Below are 17,625 nucleotides of genomic sequence, written 5' to 3'. Positions count from 1 at the left end.
GAATTTTGACGCAATTTTTTCTCTATTTAGTGTTGATATGGTAACTAATACACTAAGTTTCGTCCTGCTTGGCATGTGTTGAAGCATTTAAAACAAGTGTGTCACAACTAACCCCGCGTTAGTGTGTGTCCCGATCACCCATAATCCACAAATCAGAATCTTTTCCATAAAGGCCTCAGATAAAACTCAATCCTCCCCTTCTTTACCACACGCGCTCGTAAAGGAATTGTTAGCTCAAAAGTGAACGTTTTTGGATTGTTTACTCACTCGAGACTGTACAAGATGACTTTCTTTCCTCAGCCGAAGAGAAATTAAAGTTTTGGAGGAAAACATTCAAAGATTTTTCTCTATTAATGAACGATCCAAATGCATATTTATGCAGCTTCAGAGGCCTCCACACGACCTAGCCGATGAATAAAGGTCTTCAAGCGACACGGTCAGTCATGTTCAGAAAAATAAAAACTAAAAGTGTATACACTCTTTAACTAAAAACACTCTCCTTGCTCCAGCTCTGCGAAGCGCGTTCATGAGACGGCTGCGTGACCGCTCTAATGTGTTTCATTCATACTGGAAGCCAGAGGGCGCTCTCACACAGAAAGTCAGAAACGGATACATAGAAGTAATAACAGGGTGGGAAATTAGCACCCGCCACCAGCCAATGGCAGGTAGTTTGCCTTGTATACCAGCCACAGTGGCGGGTGATTGTAAAACAATTTTTATTGGTTACTACTTAAAACATTCCTTGTAACTGATTGGACAGCTTTTGTCAAAGAATGCTGTTGCTAAGTAACAATAATGCACTTTTGTCGTAACTCATTTGATTGGTGACCGTGACACATATAGCTGACACCCGCTATCCATTCTGTGCTGTAGAAAGCGCAAAACATCCGACAAGGAATGGATCCCCGGGTCAAGGCATTTTCTGCCTAAATTAAACAAATCAATTAAATGATAAAAACTAAAACCAGATTAACCATTTCATTACAGAAAACTGTACGCAAAGTATGTGACAAAATTGAGAATGAAATGAAATGATTTAATTTTCACGGTGACAATGCATCATCACTGTCAAATTGAAAAATAAAATGCAATTGGTGATTTCACGCTTCATTTTCACTTCAATCTCGAGGCAAGACTGCCAATATTAAAATGAAAAGGCAAACGTGAAAAAGAAACTGCATACAGTTTATACAAAGCTTTTTATTAGCGCTCACGCAATAATAGTGACACAATTCAAATGTAAAGTTTAGTTGTCATTTTATGTCCTCTTTTATTTCACAGTTTAGTTTTCATTTGCTACAGACACGCGACTTCTGTAAAGCGACGTCGTATCGTCGACGCCCCGTGTGAATGAGGGCGATTGAGTGTGAATGTGTGAAACGAAGTTATTGAAAAGTGATCATATTGTAATCGAGACGAGTCATGGTGAAATCTGTAAATCAGCTTTTAGGGAAGCTGCCGCAGCATTGAATGAGAGAACAACACAAACCAGACTGTCAATATCTGTCACTGTATATTAACATTACATACTCACTAAATTAATAATAAATTCATTTTAAAACTGAGTCTGACTAGAAATATTATTGATAATACATCATGGGATGCTCTTTTTTACAGCTAATGGCTGAAGAAATTAGATGACATTAACACGTGAGCGGGGTGATCAGAGGACAGCTCAAACTTGTGCTTTTTATTAGCTTGGTTAGTAATAAGTGAAGCTGGTAATGCTGTTTGTGAAGTTGTTTAATCCTCCTCTGCTGAGATCTTCACAGATTTAATGTCTTGACTCCAGAAATGAAATGACTCCATATTTAATATACACAGATTATTTTGGCTATGATAAGGTCCAGTTCTGGTTTATTTCTTTACTCTTGGCTGACATGTGGCATTGCTATGCAGAGGTGTAAAGTCCAGGTTCAGAAAGTAAAAGTCCTCCTCAGTATTTTGTTCCAATCACCTGGATTTGCTAATTCAGCAGGAGAGAGAACTAATTAGTGAAATCAGATGACTGAGTTTATGGGTGGAATAAACATATGGCAGGACTTTTACTCTTTGGCCCTGGATTACCCACCTCTGGTTAACTGTACTATATTAAATATAAGTAAATTCCTGAGATATGGGAAATAACTTTCATACTGCACAGAAATACTCAGAGCATCCAAAATCTGCACGATTTATATGAATATGAACCACAAACAACTTTACGTGTGACACGAACAAGACTTTATTAACTAGACTAAACGCTTAGACTAATCTCACATACACACACTTACAATTTAGCAATTGAAAGAGAAGCAGAATACAGGAAAGCAAGAAGTTATAGCATTGTTTTAAATTCAGCAGATCAACAGCCTTGACCAAACCATCAGTTTAACACACACTTCTTTAAACATGTGTGTACAAAGTAAATAAGTAAGTAAATAAGGCTAAAACACGTATTCAAAGAGTTTATATGAATACTTTGGCTAAACACTATGAAGACACATACTGTATGATTGCACAGGAGAATTGGATACAGATTAGAGCTCTACCTCATGGTCTGCTAGTTGAGAAAAAAATGTAAATCTCTTGAACTCTTGACAAGCATCTTAGTTTGATCTTTTAACTCAAGAAGCCAAAGCTTTCTGTGTAAAATGTTTTATACAATCAAAACAGTCAGTCAGTGTTGGAAACATTGCAGTTTTTACCCAACAGTGCCTCGAGGTGTCGCCAGCTCTTTTCCTAAAGAATAAAACAGCAAGAGTGATTTCTAACAGCAGATATTACTTCACCTCTGGAAAGATGAATGTGCATTTAAAATGGGTCATTTATGTAGAAGAAATGTGAAATTATTTTTGAATTTGGAGCTTTCTAGACTGAGAAAAGCCAGAACATTTATTTTTGGCTCATGTGGATGAAAGACAACAACTCCCAGAATGCACTTGCTTCGCTGCTCTACAAGGTCACTCCCAAGTAGGGCTGGGCGATATATCGCGCGATATTGTTATGCGCGTCTCATCAGTAAAGCCGGCTCCCTTGATTACTAGTAAATCACCATCACCTGCTTTCAGATGGAGCGGTGTTAAATTAACACTCCTGGGGCTGTGAGTGTATATGAGTCCACATTAACACTCCTGGGGCTGTGAGTGTATATGAGTCCACACTCAAAATCACAAATTGTAAGTTACCATTGTGGTGATGGGTGTTTGCTTTAGTTGGGCTCTAGACCCTTATATGTTTACTTTAATTTTTACTGTTGTTTGTCTGTTGTTATTGATTTATAACAGTTAAATGAACAAAGTAAAGTGTGATCTGATAGTGTTGGTTATGTTTTGACATGATCATGCTGTGATCTGAAAAAGGAAACTTGATGAGATAGTTTGGTTTAACTTGTTAGCAGCAGTTTAGTGATTCTTCAGCCTATGATTATCAGTACTTAACTTATAATTCAAAATATTTAATAAACATTGTTCTGATCAAAAGACATTCAGATAAATTAATTTCAAACACAGACATCAATAATCAGCCTGTGAATTTCAACAATGGTGACAATAATAAAGCATGTTGCAGTGGCTGCCACCAATCACAACTCATTAATGGCTCCCATCATGCATTGCGGTATGAATAAATTATGATCTGAATTGTCTATGTAATTTACTTTTCCTAATTGAATATTCTGCTCCTCACCATTGTTGAGATGCATAGACTGAATCTTGACATCTGTGTGTGCCTAAAAGAATGATTTTTTAAAACAACTTTTAAGAAATCCTTTATATTATATAAAAAATTCTGGGCATTTATGCAGATTCACAGTTATGCTGTAACCAACAACATACATCGAAGTCAGAAAGAAGGATCTTAATGAGTTCAGTGATCAAGTTCAAATGATGATTGTTATAATATAACCAACACCATCAGATCACTTTTTTTTCTTTGCTCATCTGTCAGTTATAACTCAGATACAGCAGACAAACAAAGTCTAAAGTTAATAATATAAAGGTCTAGAGCCCAACTAAAGCAAACACTGATCGCCCTAATGGTAACTTGCAATTTGTGATTTTCTCCTTCTGTGATTCTGCTTGTTAACATCAGGAGTCTTCAATAATGTTCAATCATCACTAAATTAATCACTTAATTATCTCATTAACTTAAACACTCTTGAGTGTGGACTCATACACTCCCAGGAGTGTTAATTTAACACTGGAGTTTTTGCTGTGTACAAAGAGCCGTAGTTAACTGACAAGCTGAGCCATTTCGCATTAATTATTGCTGGCGATACGTCAAAGAGTATAGAAGTAACAAGAGGCGAAACTCCGTTGCAGTTTTGACAACAGCCACTAGGTGGCGCTTCGGTAGCGCGGCCGCCATTTTGGACTGAACCAACGACTTTACCGTTAGCACAACTACTGTACAGCATTAACAATATGTCTGGAAATAATTGGAAACAAAGAAAACAGTGTTCTGCCATCAACTGCAACAACTACCAGTGTACAACCAATCAACTAGCATTTCATAGATTCCCTAAAGATCCAGAGAGGTAAAGTAGAAAAGGTTTTATGAACTTTAAAGTGAGCTAACGTCAACGATAACAGGTGCTGTAACGTTAATGTAAGCTATCCCATAACCGCAGTAACAGTTTGCTAATGTATTTGGTCGAAATTGTCAAGACTCGAAATGGGCTTTTTAAATCGCATACTTTCAGAGATATATGAACACCTAACCTGGCAAATGACCGCTTTATTAATTCATTGTTATCACTAAATTAACCCTTTAACTGTCACCTTTTTTTCGCATAAACATGAAAATCACTATCCAAACTTAAATGGTTGTAATTCAAGAATGCTTTGGAATTTAGACCTATGGTTGGTCTTGTTTTAATTTGTCAGATTATTGTTGAAGTGAAATAAATTATGAAAGTGAAACAGAAAAAAGTTATATAAATTTGAGTTTATTAAAATGTACAAATTTAAAAAATATAATTATTTATATTTTATACAAAATATATTTTACTCTAGAACTGCAAGAAAATGAAAGCAAAAAATCTGAACAAGTTGTGTTCCACATTTTAGGTTGATATGTTGATATCTCGCTCCCTCACCCTTTCTGCCGTGTGCTCGAACGTTACACGGTTTGGAGCTGCGCGCTCTTGCTCGCTCGCTCTAGATTCCGGGTGGTTTTAGCTAATTTGCGGGCATCAGGAAGCCGCTATCAATATGCGGGAGACTCCCGGATCTTCCGGGAGACATGGGATGTCTGCTCTAGAGATATTAAAAACTATAAACTACTTTTTTAGTTCATTTAACCGCTTTTGAATTTGAACCCGGTATCATTCAATTCTATGACAGCTGTGTTGCGTTCAGTCCAAGATGGCGGAGCTGCAGCTCTGCGCATGGGGGAGTTTGTTGCAATGGAACGTTCTATTGAGTTTCGCCTCTTGTTACTTCTATACTCTTTGGATACGTCCGTGATATTAATGCGATATGGCTCAGCTTGTCAGTTAACTACGGCTCTTTGTAGTAAATGCCGCTCCATCTGAAAGCAGGTGATGGTGATTTACTACTAATCAAGGAACCGGCTTTACTGACGAGATGCGCATAACAATATCGCGCGATATATCGCCCAGCCCTACTCCCAAGCCACGCCTACCGGTTAGAGCGCAGTTTAAAACAACAAGGCTAGGCTACTAGTGAGTCTCCTTGATGAGTCTGCCTGGGATTTCGAGATCGCCCGAAAATGTCCGGGATTCGGCTTTTGCGTTCTACAGTCGCCATTCCTCATGTTCACTGTGGCGAGCTGGACGAGGCTGAGGGAGAACGATGAGGCCGGCGGTGTGATTACTGATGAGCGACACCTGTGAGACGCACCGGTCTCGTATCTCTCACGGAGGAGCGGGAATCTTCTTAGCAATGTTAAAACGCACATCAACCGATCACTTGTTTAGCGTTCATGTAAACGCTACATTCAGATTCACCAATCGGAATGAATTCAGTTAGATTGAAACAAGAGGTGTGCATGTAAACAATGAATGGCGACTGCAGAGAAAGCAAAAGCCGAATCCCGGACATTGTGGATGATCTCGACAGCCGGACATGTCCGGGAAAAAGAGGATGGTAACCCCTCTACTCAGCTTTCTCCACAGAACAAGAGCCTGCTAGCTTAGCTTCCATAAAAGATGTCTGACACTGTGTGTACATTCTGTGAGTGAGATCCCCCTATGGGCGGGTTGAACACATGCTGGGCAGCTCCTACTACTGGCTGTAGTCTCTAGCCTCTGGCTTTTTTTTTTTTTTTTTTCATCATCTGAGGATTTTTTCCAGACAAAAAATACATAAATCTCTTCTCAGGGGGATATGAGGGAGGAAAGCACGGTAATTTGAAAATGCTACAGGTTTTCTACTAATACAAAGCTTAATGCTAAATCCTGAAGTATCACTTTAAGAGAAAGCATGTATTGGCATCAGGGGTAAAGCAACCCCAGAGTTTCTTCATATAATAATATTAATTAGGCATGATGTGGTAAATGAGCGTGGTGTAATCAGAGTGAATCTCCTCGTTGCTGACAGTGACTGATGCTTCACTGAGAGACTCTTCATGCTTCTGGAAACTGACAGACGTGTACAGGAGCTCATCAGAGGGGATTGTGGGTAACTGGACTGGAGTCGATCCACATGATGAAATGATTCATATGTGAACAAGAGCAGAGAAAATGCGAGGTTAAACCGAATGTGTGTTAGGTTAGGGTAAGGGGCTAGAGATTGCATTGTGTCAATTAATGTCCTCATAAAGATAGATGTACAAGAGTGTGTGTGTGTGTGTGTGTGTGTGTGTGTGTGCGTCTCACCATGGTAACAGCTGTTTTTCAGCCAGCCGGATCAAGCCCTCAAACAGAAACCAGAAGAGCCTGATTGTCAAGGTGAGACTGACATCATGTACAAGCATTTATACACACACTGTACATCAAACACTCGTTTCAGATCACAACTCAAACTGAGCAACGGATCTGTTGGATCTAACCAGACTTTCCTTTTTCAATTCAATAATGTCCTACAAAAGCAGAGTATAAAAAGGGGCTGTTAAGCTTTAAAAAAGCACCACAGAACTGCCCATGTGACTTATTTCATGTCTTGTGAAGCAGTATAATATGACGAAACAACGGACACAAATTCATCATTAAAATCTCTTGTGCATCATATATACATGCTATCATCGGTCAGAAGACCTGTCCAGACCTAAGCTTTTCAGTGCATAACGATTTCAATTTGGATCAGTTTTGTATTTTCATTGTATAGATAAGATCTGTGTGAACGTTCAGAAAATATCCTTTGTGCTCCACACAGACAAATAAAGCTTCAACACACAGTCAGGCGGATCTAAACACTTCTGTAGACAGCACTTACTACACTAAAAGCTAAAACACAAAAGCCACAGCCAGTTTTACTTAAACAAGCAGGTTTTAGATGTGTCATGTTGTCTGTGGTCTTCAGCTGGTGTGAAGATGACTCTGCAGACTTTCCCACAGCATGATGCTTTAAAGAGACAGTACATACAAAAAGGATCAAACTTTTCTTTCTTTTTTTAAAGAAATAAAGCTGTAGAAAGTATCATGATTACGATTTCTGCTTCTCTAAAAATAATTGTTGCAATATTGGGCCGTTGTTATTTATTCTGAAAACTTTATTTATTTTTTACATTCAGTTATCTTGCATTGGTAACAAGCCTTCACAATCTTTAATGCTTGCGGTCGCCAGATGTCAAGAGTTTAAATCCCCAAACATTTCCTCTTAAAAAGGAAACATTTCATGTCTTAGTTTTATGTTATCTTTGCAATCTGTCCACCATTGGCACACACACTCTCTACACTGTGATCGACAGGCGTATATCCCAGATCTGAAAACACTGACAGACAAGCTGGAGTTTCTCGATCTCCATTTGAGATATTCTGTTAGATGAAAGTGTCGTTCAGTCAGTCTGTTCTGTCACGAGCCGCTTGTGCGGTTCGTGAGACTTAATCCGAAACACATCTTGAAACACGAATCAAGAAACACATCTTGAAACACGAATCAAGAAACACATTTGATCAGTTCTTGCTTTCTTTCACTGGATCGGGATCTGGTTTTTCTCTGGATATCTGAGACTGAAGTCAATCTGGAATGAAGGCTGCCATCATCATCATCTTCATCACCCTCTGCCTGATCTCAGGTCAGTTCTTCACTGCTCAGTCTGGGTCAAATAATATACTATATTACCCAGATTGATGATATATAATAACCCAGAGCAAATGAACTTGTGTTTGGCAGGTCAAGTACTTTGTGTCAGAGTGTTTGGATGCACTGGAGGGAGTTTAATGTTCAAGTGCATGATCTCAAACCAGAGAGAGACTAATGATCAACATAAAGTGAAGTATTTCTGCAGAGACAGGAGCTGTAAGACGGGCTTCAGTACTGATGTTCAGAGTCGATGGGTTTATAACGGGAGATTCGCTCTGTATGATGATGGAAACAGCAGATTCTTCACAGTGTTTATCAGGAACCTCAACAGAGAGGATAATGGGAAATATACATGTGGAAACAATCAGACATGGAGTCATTATGTTACGTTAGTGGTGAGTGAAGGTACGTGTGACACTTTATAACTTCCTACAGCAATTATTTATAGTACTATTAAAGGTGCAGTATGGAAGATTTTGAGTAAAAATGAACAAAAATGAATTCTGAAAAAATTTAAAACAGTTTCCATGCCTTACACTGATTCAAAATAGTCAGATTATAATAATAATCCATAGTTCGAGCTGTCAGGTTGGATTATGCAGGGAAAATGTCAGTTTTATGTTGTGTCATTCTTCTTTGCATGTTTCCTCTGTAAAAAGAAAAAATATATGTAACTTCCGTGTTCAGATTACATTTTCAGATGTGTGTTTTTCTGTCAGTATGTCTTGGCGTAGGATGTCACGACTCTGATCTCGGGCAACTATAAATATACCTAAAAACAACCACAATACACATTAAAAGGAAAACACTGCAAGGATCATGACATTGTATGTTTCACACAGAGATGGCGATAGAGAGGACAAAGTTCCCTAGTGCACCTTTAATAACACTAATAATATTTTAGATTTAAGTTCATCTCACAGAGTTTGGTTGAAATTATTTTCAGGGACTCGTTGTGGGACGTCTGTTATCCGGGACGGGTATCTTGGACAAAAGACGATCACTTTCCGCTGTGAATATGATGAGAAGTTTAAAACACACACCAAAGTTTTCTACAGACTGAACGAGGATCCTGTCCATGTTCTGAACAGTTCACGATCATCACAATCATCTGAGGAGAAGTTCAGTCTGTCTGATAGTCATGAAGATCATTTTACTGTGACCATTAGAGATATTTCTGCAGCGGACGGTGGAGTTTATTTATGTGGAGTGGAGAGAGACGGATCAGATCAATCAATTACTCACATAGCCTTCATTAAAGAGATTCAGCTGAATGTTTATGGTGAGTTTAGTTTCTTTTAACTAAAGAATCATTACAGCTCTAAATAAGGAATGTAAATCCCTCCTGACTTTTAATAATGTAATAAACAGAGGTGGGAGTAAGTCACTAAATTCAAGTCTCAAGTCAAGTCCAAGTCTTAACATTGCAAGTCAAAGTCAAGCCAAGTCATTCTGTTGTAGGGGTCAAGTCAAATCAAGTCAAGTCAAGTCAAGTCATACTCTTTGTCAAGTCAAGTCAAGTCGCAACTTAGTCATCAAGTCATACCAAGTCACACACAGGCTTGTTTTACACATTTTTTAACTCTGGGACTTTTATTTCTTATTTAGACACAGAGGGCTGATGGGTAAAAAAAAATTAACTTGTGTGTAATAAATAAAATATTGTTAAGAAGCACATTAAATGCTCTAAAATAAAATAAAAAAATTAAATGAACACAAGTAAACAAGGATTAATAAAACTTTTCCCATCTTGTGCTAGCCCTACATAGTTATTTTGCTGTGATGTCCTCTATGAAAGTGTAAACGAAACAAAAACATTAAAAATGTCAATTTAATCCAATTAGGCCAACGTGAACACACTCAAAAAAACAAAAAAAACATAAGATTTATGTATTTAAATTGCATATAGAATTTCCATCCATTACATAGTTTTAACATAAACCAATTACTAATCTGAATGTAATTCATATTTTTAAGTCATATATAAATGAAACAGATAAGATTTATGTAATTGTATTAATAAACTGAATGTGATTCATATATGTCAGTCATATGTAAATGAAACGGGTAAGATTTATGTAATAGTACACAGAAAAACGCCCATGTTAAATTAACACTTCTCAGTGTTCATATGTGTGCACACTACAGAGTTAAAGTACCATTGAAGCAGTGTTGAATTTAATGAGATAATTAAGTGGTGATTGAGCATTAATTATGAACACCTGCTGTTAACAAGCAGAATCACTGAAGAACAGAGAAACACAAGAACTACAACTGACTTCAGCCACAGTCTTAGATGAAATCAACTGAAGAGAAAAGAAGACATTAAATCTGTGAAGATCTCAGCAGAGGAGGATTAAACAACTCAAACAGCTTTACCAGCTTCACCTATTACTAACCAGATTGACTTAATTTAATATCCGTTTTAATGAAATCAACAATTGTATTTTAAAGTCACCATGATGGTGGTTAGCATTTGCTTTAGTTGGACTCTTGACCCTTAACTTTTTAGTATTACATTTTCTTTGGCTGCTACATTTGTGTGTATATAAAGCACATTTGTTGAGGCAAAAAAAGCCAAGAGAAGATTAGATCAGGTGATATTGGATGTTTAATCATCATGTAATTGTTTGAATCTCTGATCTTATTCTGTGTCTAATGCTTTGATTATATACGAGTTGTGTTTGTAATGTTGTTATATAATAGAAGCCATGTTAATTTACAGCATGAGAGCAATGTTGATAGTCAAATAACATTTAGTGCATTAAACTTTTTTTCTCTACATTATTACTTCAAGAATCAGTGTATGACTCTCAACAATGGTGACAATCAATGAAATGTTTCATGCTGCAGTGCATGCTGGGTACCACCAATCAAAACTCACCCATATCTCCCAGCATTCATTGCGACATTAATACATTATGCAGCTGGATTTTCTGGATACTTTGTTTGATTGTCACCATTGTTGAGATTCATATGCTGTTTCTTGATGTCTGTGTTTGTCTAAGTAATGCCATAGATTCAAGTTTTTGTGCACCAAGTATTTTTTTTAAAACCTATTTTAAATAATAGGTATTTGATAAACAACACTGCTAGACATACTATAAAATCAAATGACATCTATTATGAATAAAACAATATTAAAAACACAAGTCCTATATAATCAAAGCATTAGATACTGCATAATATCAGGGATTAAGGAAATTACATAATGATGACGTTTTCATCATCAATAAACAACCAACATCATCTGATCTCATGGCTTTCTTAACTACAACAATTGTGCTTTACAAACACACAAGTATAGCAACCAAAGAAAAGTTTACATTAAAGAGTCAAAGGTCAAGAGTCCAACTACACTGAAAAAAAAAACCTGTTGGATTAACATAAAAAAAACATGTACATCGGTTGCACATAATAAAGTTAGGTTTACGCAACATGATTTATACATGTTAAAGCTACATAATTTGTGCTTGTTAAACGAATATGATTTTTATATGTTAAAGATACATAATTTGTTTGTGAAAAACATGATTTATATATGTCCAAGATGCATAATTTGTGCTTGTTAAACGAACATGATTTTTATATGTTAAAGATACATAATTTGTTTGTGAAATAAACATGATTTATATATGTTCAAGATACATAATTTGTGCTGGTTAAACTAACATGATTTTTGTTTTTCCATTCATATGCTGATAACCTGATTAAGTTTTAGAATACTATAAGCTGACTTTAATCAATAAATGTATTTTTTACATCCACTAGTTAAGTACATTCACAAAATTACTGTACAGTTTAAAAGCAGTAAGACAAGCAAACACATTTCTTGAATCAAATTGCTGTATTCTTTTTTAAAGTTACAATACATTTTTTACACAGTAAGTGCTATTAGAAGTAAGCTTTCTGAGTGGATTTTTGAAGTTAAAAATAGCTTAGATTCCATGAACAAATGTCAATAAACAATGACAGCATATTTGTACTCATATCACTTTAAGAAAAAGACAAGGCACAGTCAAACATGTTGTGGAAAAGGTGAACAGTAATGACCATTCTGATACAGTAAACTGCAACAAAACAAACATTAAGTAAAAGACAAAGACAGCGTCAAACAGGTGTAGAGGAAAAGGTGAACAGTATGAGTATGAGTATCAAGTACTCCAAAGCATACCTTGACATTTTTGTTTTCAATTTTAAAAGCATAAGAGAAGTCAAACTGATGTATTTCTTTTAACAGTACAACTAAAGTTTCAGAGTATGGGCTACAGAAGTAAGTAGTTCTCTGCGTGTTAAAATAGCTTAAAATCCATGAACAATGTCAATGAACAATGACAGCATATCACTTTACTCTTACCACTTTTTACTCTTACCACTTTTTACTCTTACCACTCTTACCACTTTTTACTCATATCAGAGTGTCCTTTTAACCAATAGGTTTAACCAAAAAACTATGCACGTTAGGGGTGGGCGGTACACCGGTGTCATAGTCATCACCGGTGTGACATTGCGCCACGACATGGATTTTCTAATACCGTCAATACCGTAATAAATCAATTATGTTCCTTGAACGGCTGCATTTACATTAGGGCTGTAGTCAACCAAAGAAATGCTTAGTCGACCAAAGTCCTGTCCTGCACAACGATTAGTCGACTAAAAAAAATAAAAATAAAAAATAAAAATAAAAAAAAGACGCGATGTTTTGCATTTTGATTGAACATTTATTAAACAATTGTCAGAGCATTTATAAAACAACAACGAAAAAACGTTTTTGTTTTTGTTTTATTGACACCTGGGATCCCCCGCGAAACGGTTCTCATTCGCGCTTGAATAAGGCCGGCGACACACTGGCTGCTGGCGTGAGAGTCTCAGCTGCGTTGGGTGTCTGTTTTTATTTCGGCTCCCATGTTAAAAGGTTGGAGTTTGCACACTGCCTGCGTGAGACACGCGTCTCAGGCGCGGCTCGAGCCACGCGGAAAACGCATGCATGCTAGAAATAGAACCGACGCCTGAGTGTTCCTGCAACAAGAGTGTTCTCTGGCTAGAGCGCAGAACAGCGGAGTTTGTATGAACCGAAGTGCATGCCTGAGCTTGTATTGCTGCTGTTGCTTTGACATTGTGGAAAATAGAATAAACAAAATGTATTAGACTTTTTACCCGTTATTATCAATCTAAATTAATCTCGTTTTTAATTTAGGCAAACTTAATTTCGTTTTTTCTTTATTTAAATTTCGTTTTTCTTTATTTAAATTTTGTTTTTTCTTTATTTAAATTTCGTTTTTCTTTATTTAAATTCCGTTTTTCTTTATTTAAATTTCATTTTTTCTGTATTTAAATTTCGTTTTTTTCTTTATTTAAATTTCGTTTTTCTTTATTTAAATTTCGTTTTTTCTTTATTTAAATTTAGTTTTTCTTTAGGCCTATTTAAATTTCGTTTTTCTTTATTTAAATTTCGTTTTTCTTTATTTAAATTTCATTTTTCTTTATTTAAATTTCATTTTTTCTGTATTTAAATTTCGTTTTTTTCTTTATTTAAATTTCGTTTTTCTTTATTTAAATTTCGTTTTTCTTTATTTAAATCTACCCTTTACTGTGTCAGTAATTTGTTAGTCAGAAAAATATTAGACTACCTTAAAAGTATTGCTTAATTAACAGACTGTGTGCGTTTTATATCACTAGTGCAGTGTCCGTTCTCGGAGAATATAGCCGCCCTGCTCGCGTGAGGTGCGCCGCTTCCCGCTCGCGCTGTTCTGTAGTTTACTATTAATTCTGAACGTGTCGCATCTCGCATGTCTGTCTATATTGCACCAAATGCGACACTGCACTCCCTTGTGAAGTCGATTGGATGAACGGTTCTCGAAATAATCAAAATGCAAACGGACAGACAGACACATAGAGATTACTACCTATATTCCTTACTGAGCACGAAGCAGCAGTGCAGCCAGCCACAGGTGCGGTTCCCGAGTGTTCTACGTGGTGCGCTAAACTGTGGCGCTGTTACAAAATAGCCTAAATTAAAGCATTTAAAGTTGTGGATAAAACATAGGCTAATTATATTTAGAATACAGTAATATATAACTGCTTATAAAGGAATAAATATCAAGGAGTAAATCAATGAAAATTTCTTTATTGGTGAAAAAAAAAAGTTATACCGTGATATTATACCGTCACCGTTCAAAAGATGAAAAATACCGTGATATTAATTTTAGGTCATATCGCCCACCCCTAATGCACGTTAAAACCATAAAAATAAAATAAAAACAGTGGCCAACCTACTCATATCACACAGATTAAACTTTTTAACAAAGCAAGTTCTTTGTGAGTGTGTGAAATAAAAAGGAAATGGTCCTTATTGCAAGAGGTGAGAAACTACCTTGTGTCCATCCTGCCGTACCATGGAAACAGCTCACTCATAGAGTCTGTTTCTGAGAACTTGTGCTTTCTTGGATAGAGTGGAGCCTTCCAGCTCCATGACTATCTTCTGCAGTACCTCAAATGTACTTTTCATTTCAGGTGGGTAGTTGAGATTTAAGGCATACATAAGACCAAAAAGCATTGCCGTAGCTAATGCAAAGTTGTCTAAGCCTTGCAAGATGTTCTGGCCTTCCAGGATAATCCCGATGTCATCTGATCTGTCACAGAATTTTAGAAAGTAGATTCCCACTGTGGTCTCCTCTGTGGATTTTTGAACGAAGGCTTCGTCTCCATCCTGCAGAATGCACAGACAAAATGAGATTACTGTTAGACCTCAGTTCTAGGATTGTGGATGGTAGTCCTACAAGTTTAGATCCAAGATATCCAATTGTGAGTCGTTCGAATGGCGGAAGCCATGTTGAGCCTCCATCTTGAAAATACATTAGCCAAAGAGGGACATACCTGGAAATTCAAGCTTTGTGCACATCTCTAATGGTAACACAATACACTGATGAATGAGCACTGCTTTTAAATGAACATTTCTTTTAAAACAACATTTATTTGACCAAATTTAATTTCTTATGGCATAAACAGGCTTTACTCCCTTGAAACTTAAACTGGAATGTAACTGTTTGTCACTGCGACTTCCCGAACAGGCGAACACAAGTGCACACACACATCACTTGTGAAGTAAAATTGAAAATTGAGGATGCAGTGCATCAGGATATCGAATTGAACTGAATCGATGACATAATCATAATCTAACCGAACTGTGAGACCAGTGTAAGTTCACATCCCTAATATGTAAGTTCAAGGGACTTTATTTAAATTAAATACATACACCACTTCAGCTATTATCACATGCCAGTGATTATCCCTCCTTAGCATGCATGCCATGCTAACCCCTTCAAGTGTAAAAGCAGCCTTAGAAGTTGCAGTGTTTCTATTTGTTTTTGTCCTCAATTACAACCAATAAGGTGTAAATAAACATTGTCCAATATGTGACTATGTTCAGCTTGACAATAAATCGTGTAGGCTCTTTAATAAGCCAGAGTATCCTAATATGGATAGTGTTTTCCATAAGCCCTGTTTTTAAAGGCCTATTAAATTGTAAAATTAATATTTGTAGTGCTTATTTATTTGATTCTCAATTAAAACCACAATCTATAGCATTACTGTAAATAACGTGGTAAAAAAAAAAAAAAAAAACACTGACATTCAACAGAGCACTTAAGTATTACTTATTAATCCTGATCGGAACATCCCTACTTGCAATAGATCTTGAGATCAGATAAGTAATAATGTGTTATCTGTGGTATATTTTCACTGCAAATTCGGTCATTTTAGACCGTGAAAAAAATCCTGTGAAAGGGACTGATCAATTATCTAACTAGCAGGTTGGTTAATGAGTTTTTTATTTTTATTTATTTTTTTACAAAAGATAAATTGTACTCACCACATACTCTTTCACTAAATTGTCTGGGTCCTCGTTGAGGTATACGCAGAGCCCCTTGATAATACACTCTCGGCCTACATCGACATCATCATCCTGGCCATGGGTGACAAGCAGAGCAGAGTTTTTTTAATACATTTTTACCCCCACTGATCTATATAAATGACTGGATTGTTCATGGAATCCTAAACTCCCAGCACGAGGTTAAGCCACCAGAAGTGTTCGAGTGGCCATATTGCTATTCCTAACTGACTTAAAGGTTGTATCAGCGATTTCAGGCCCAAAAATAAATGATCTGATCACATTCATCTAATCTTTCCTAACGATCCGCTAGCTGCCCTCCCCATAAGCAGGCCGTCAAAAAAAACGCGTCTCTGTAGGCAGCCTAGGCTCTGAGATCTGCACACAAAAACAGTTGGTTTCACCAACCACTCAAACCCAAAATAAATAGTGTTCTAACCAATCCCAGACAGGGGGAGGGGGTTGTGAGGTTTTGCGCTCGTGCACGGCTGCAAGCGAAGTCGGAGAACACGAGCGCAAAACCTCACAACACCCACCCCCTGTCTGGGATTGGTCTGCATCCCTGTCTGGGATGTGATCATTTATGTTTGGGCCTTTTTTGGGCCTGAAATCGCTGATTCAACCTTTAATATGCTTTTTACGTCCAACCTAGTCTTACAACTGGGTGTGCATCCAGATGGTGCAACCAGCCCCAGTTCTCTATTATATATCAGTGTTTTCCCCAATTAAATGTGTACACAAACTAAATCCTGACATACTTGAGCCATGGGTTCCATGATGGTCTGCAGTCTTCTTCCCATCTCCCCTCCTCGCTTTTGAAAGACTTTCAGAAGTTTGTCAGACAGCAAATCGATCTGTGACAAAAATCTGGACTGTAGGGACATGGTGGTAATACGCTTAAATTCAGCATTTATCTGAAAAGAAAATAAATAAATAAATGCATTTCAAAATACAGTTGAAACGCAATTTGTAAAGCTATACACTGAAAAAGGGTTAAAAACTATTATCATTAACAGGAAACATGCACCACAGGATACATATACGCCGTTCTCACGCCACACCATGTTCTCACGCAGTGAAAAATACATCGCGGAGCAGAGAGGAGACTGACAACACGCTGACAGACAGGACAGACCAGGTTACTTTTCGGTTACGTTTGATATTAACCCCCTGAGGTCGGATATCGCGCCGGCGCGATAGGCTCGTTTTTTTCCGTATGAGTGCAGAAAAATAATAAAATAAAAATATTAATTTTTATCTTATATGCTTGTGTTGTACATCAATCTATCCTGTTAAGTGTGTATTATTTTTGTGTACACTCACAATAAAAACAAAGTGTTGTGCTTTTCGCCAAATAAAGAAAAATAAACATGATGCGAGTTCTGCCTTTTCTCTGCCAGTGTAGACCATTCTGAAACGCGTCCGAAAATGAACAATAACTCAGTGAATACTCAGTCAAACAGGCATACAGACAGACAGGCATGAAGCTTGAATTCTCTTCTTTTAAATGAAGTAATTTATATAAAAAACAAATATTCTCATCTTGTGAAA

At 36.9% G+C, this 17,625-nt stretch overlaps 1 protein-coding gene across 1 annotated transcript in view; it reads left to right on the top strand.

Moving 5' to 3' along the window:
• Positions 1-8,161: 8,161 nt before the first annotated feature.
• LOC311077565 (uncharacterized protein) overlaps positions 8,162-17,625 on the top strand; it is a 166,518-nt gene continuing 157,054 nt past the window's right edge. Inside the window, exons 1-2 of the mRNA XM_084106091.1 lie at positions 8,162-8,591; positions 9,133-9,468. Of these exons, the coding sequence (XP_083962217.1) occupies positions 8,234-8,591; positions 9,133-9,468 (694 nt within the window). The 5' untranslated portion in view covers positions 8,162-8,233. The remainder of the gene's footprint in view (positions 8,592-9,132; positions 9,469-17,625) is intronic.

This window comes from Abramis brama, assembly GCF_963993115.1.
Source record: "Abramis brama genome assembly, chromosome: 2".
Taxonomy (NCBI): Eukaryota; Metazoa; Chordata; class Actinopteri; order Cypriniformes; family Leuciscidae; genus Abramis; species Abramis brama.
The sequence above is the reverse complement of the archived record's forward strand: the minus strand, read 5'-3'. Positions and strand labels throughout refer to the sequence as shown.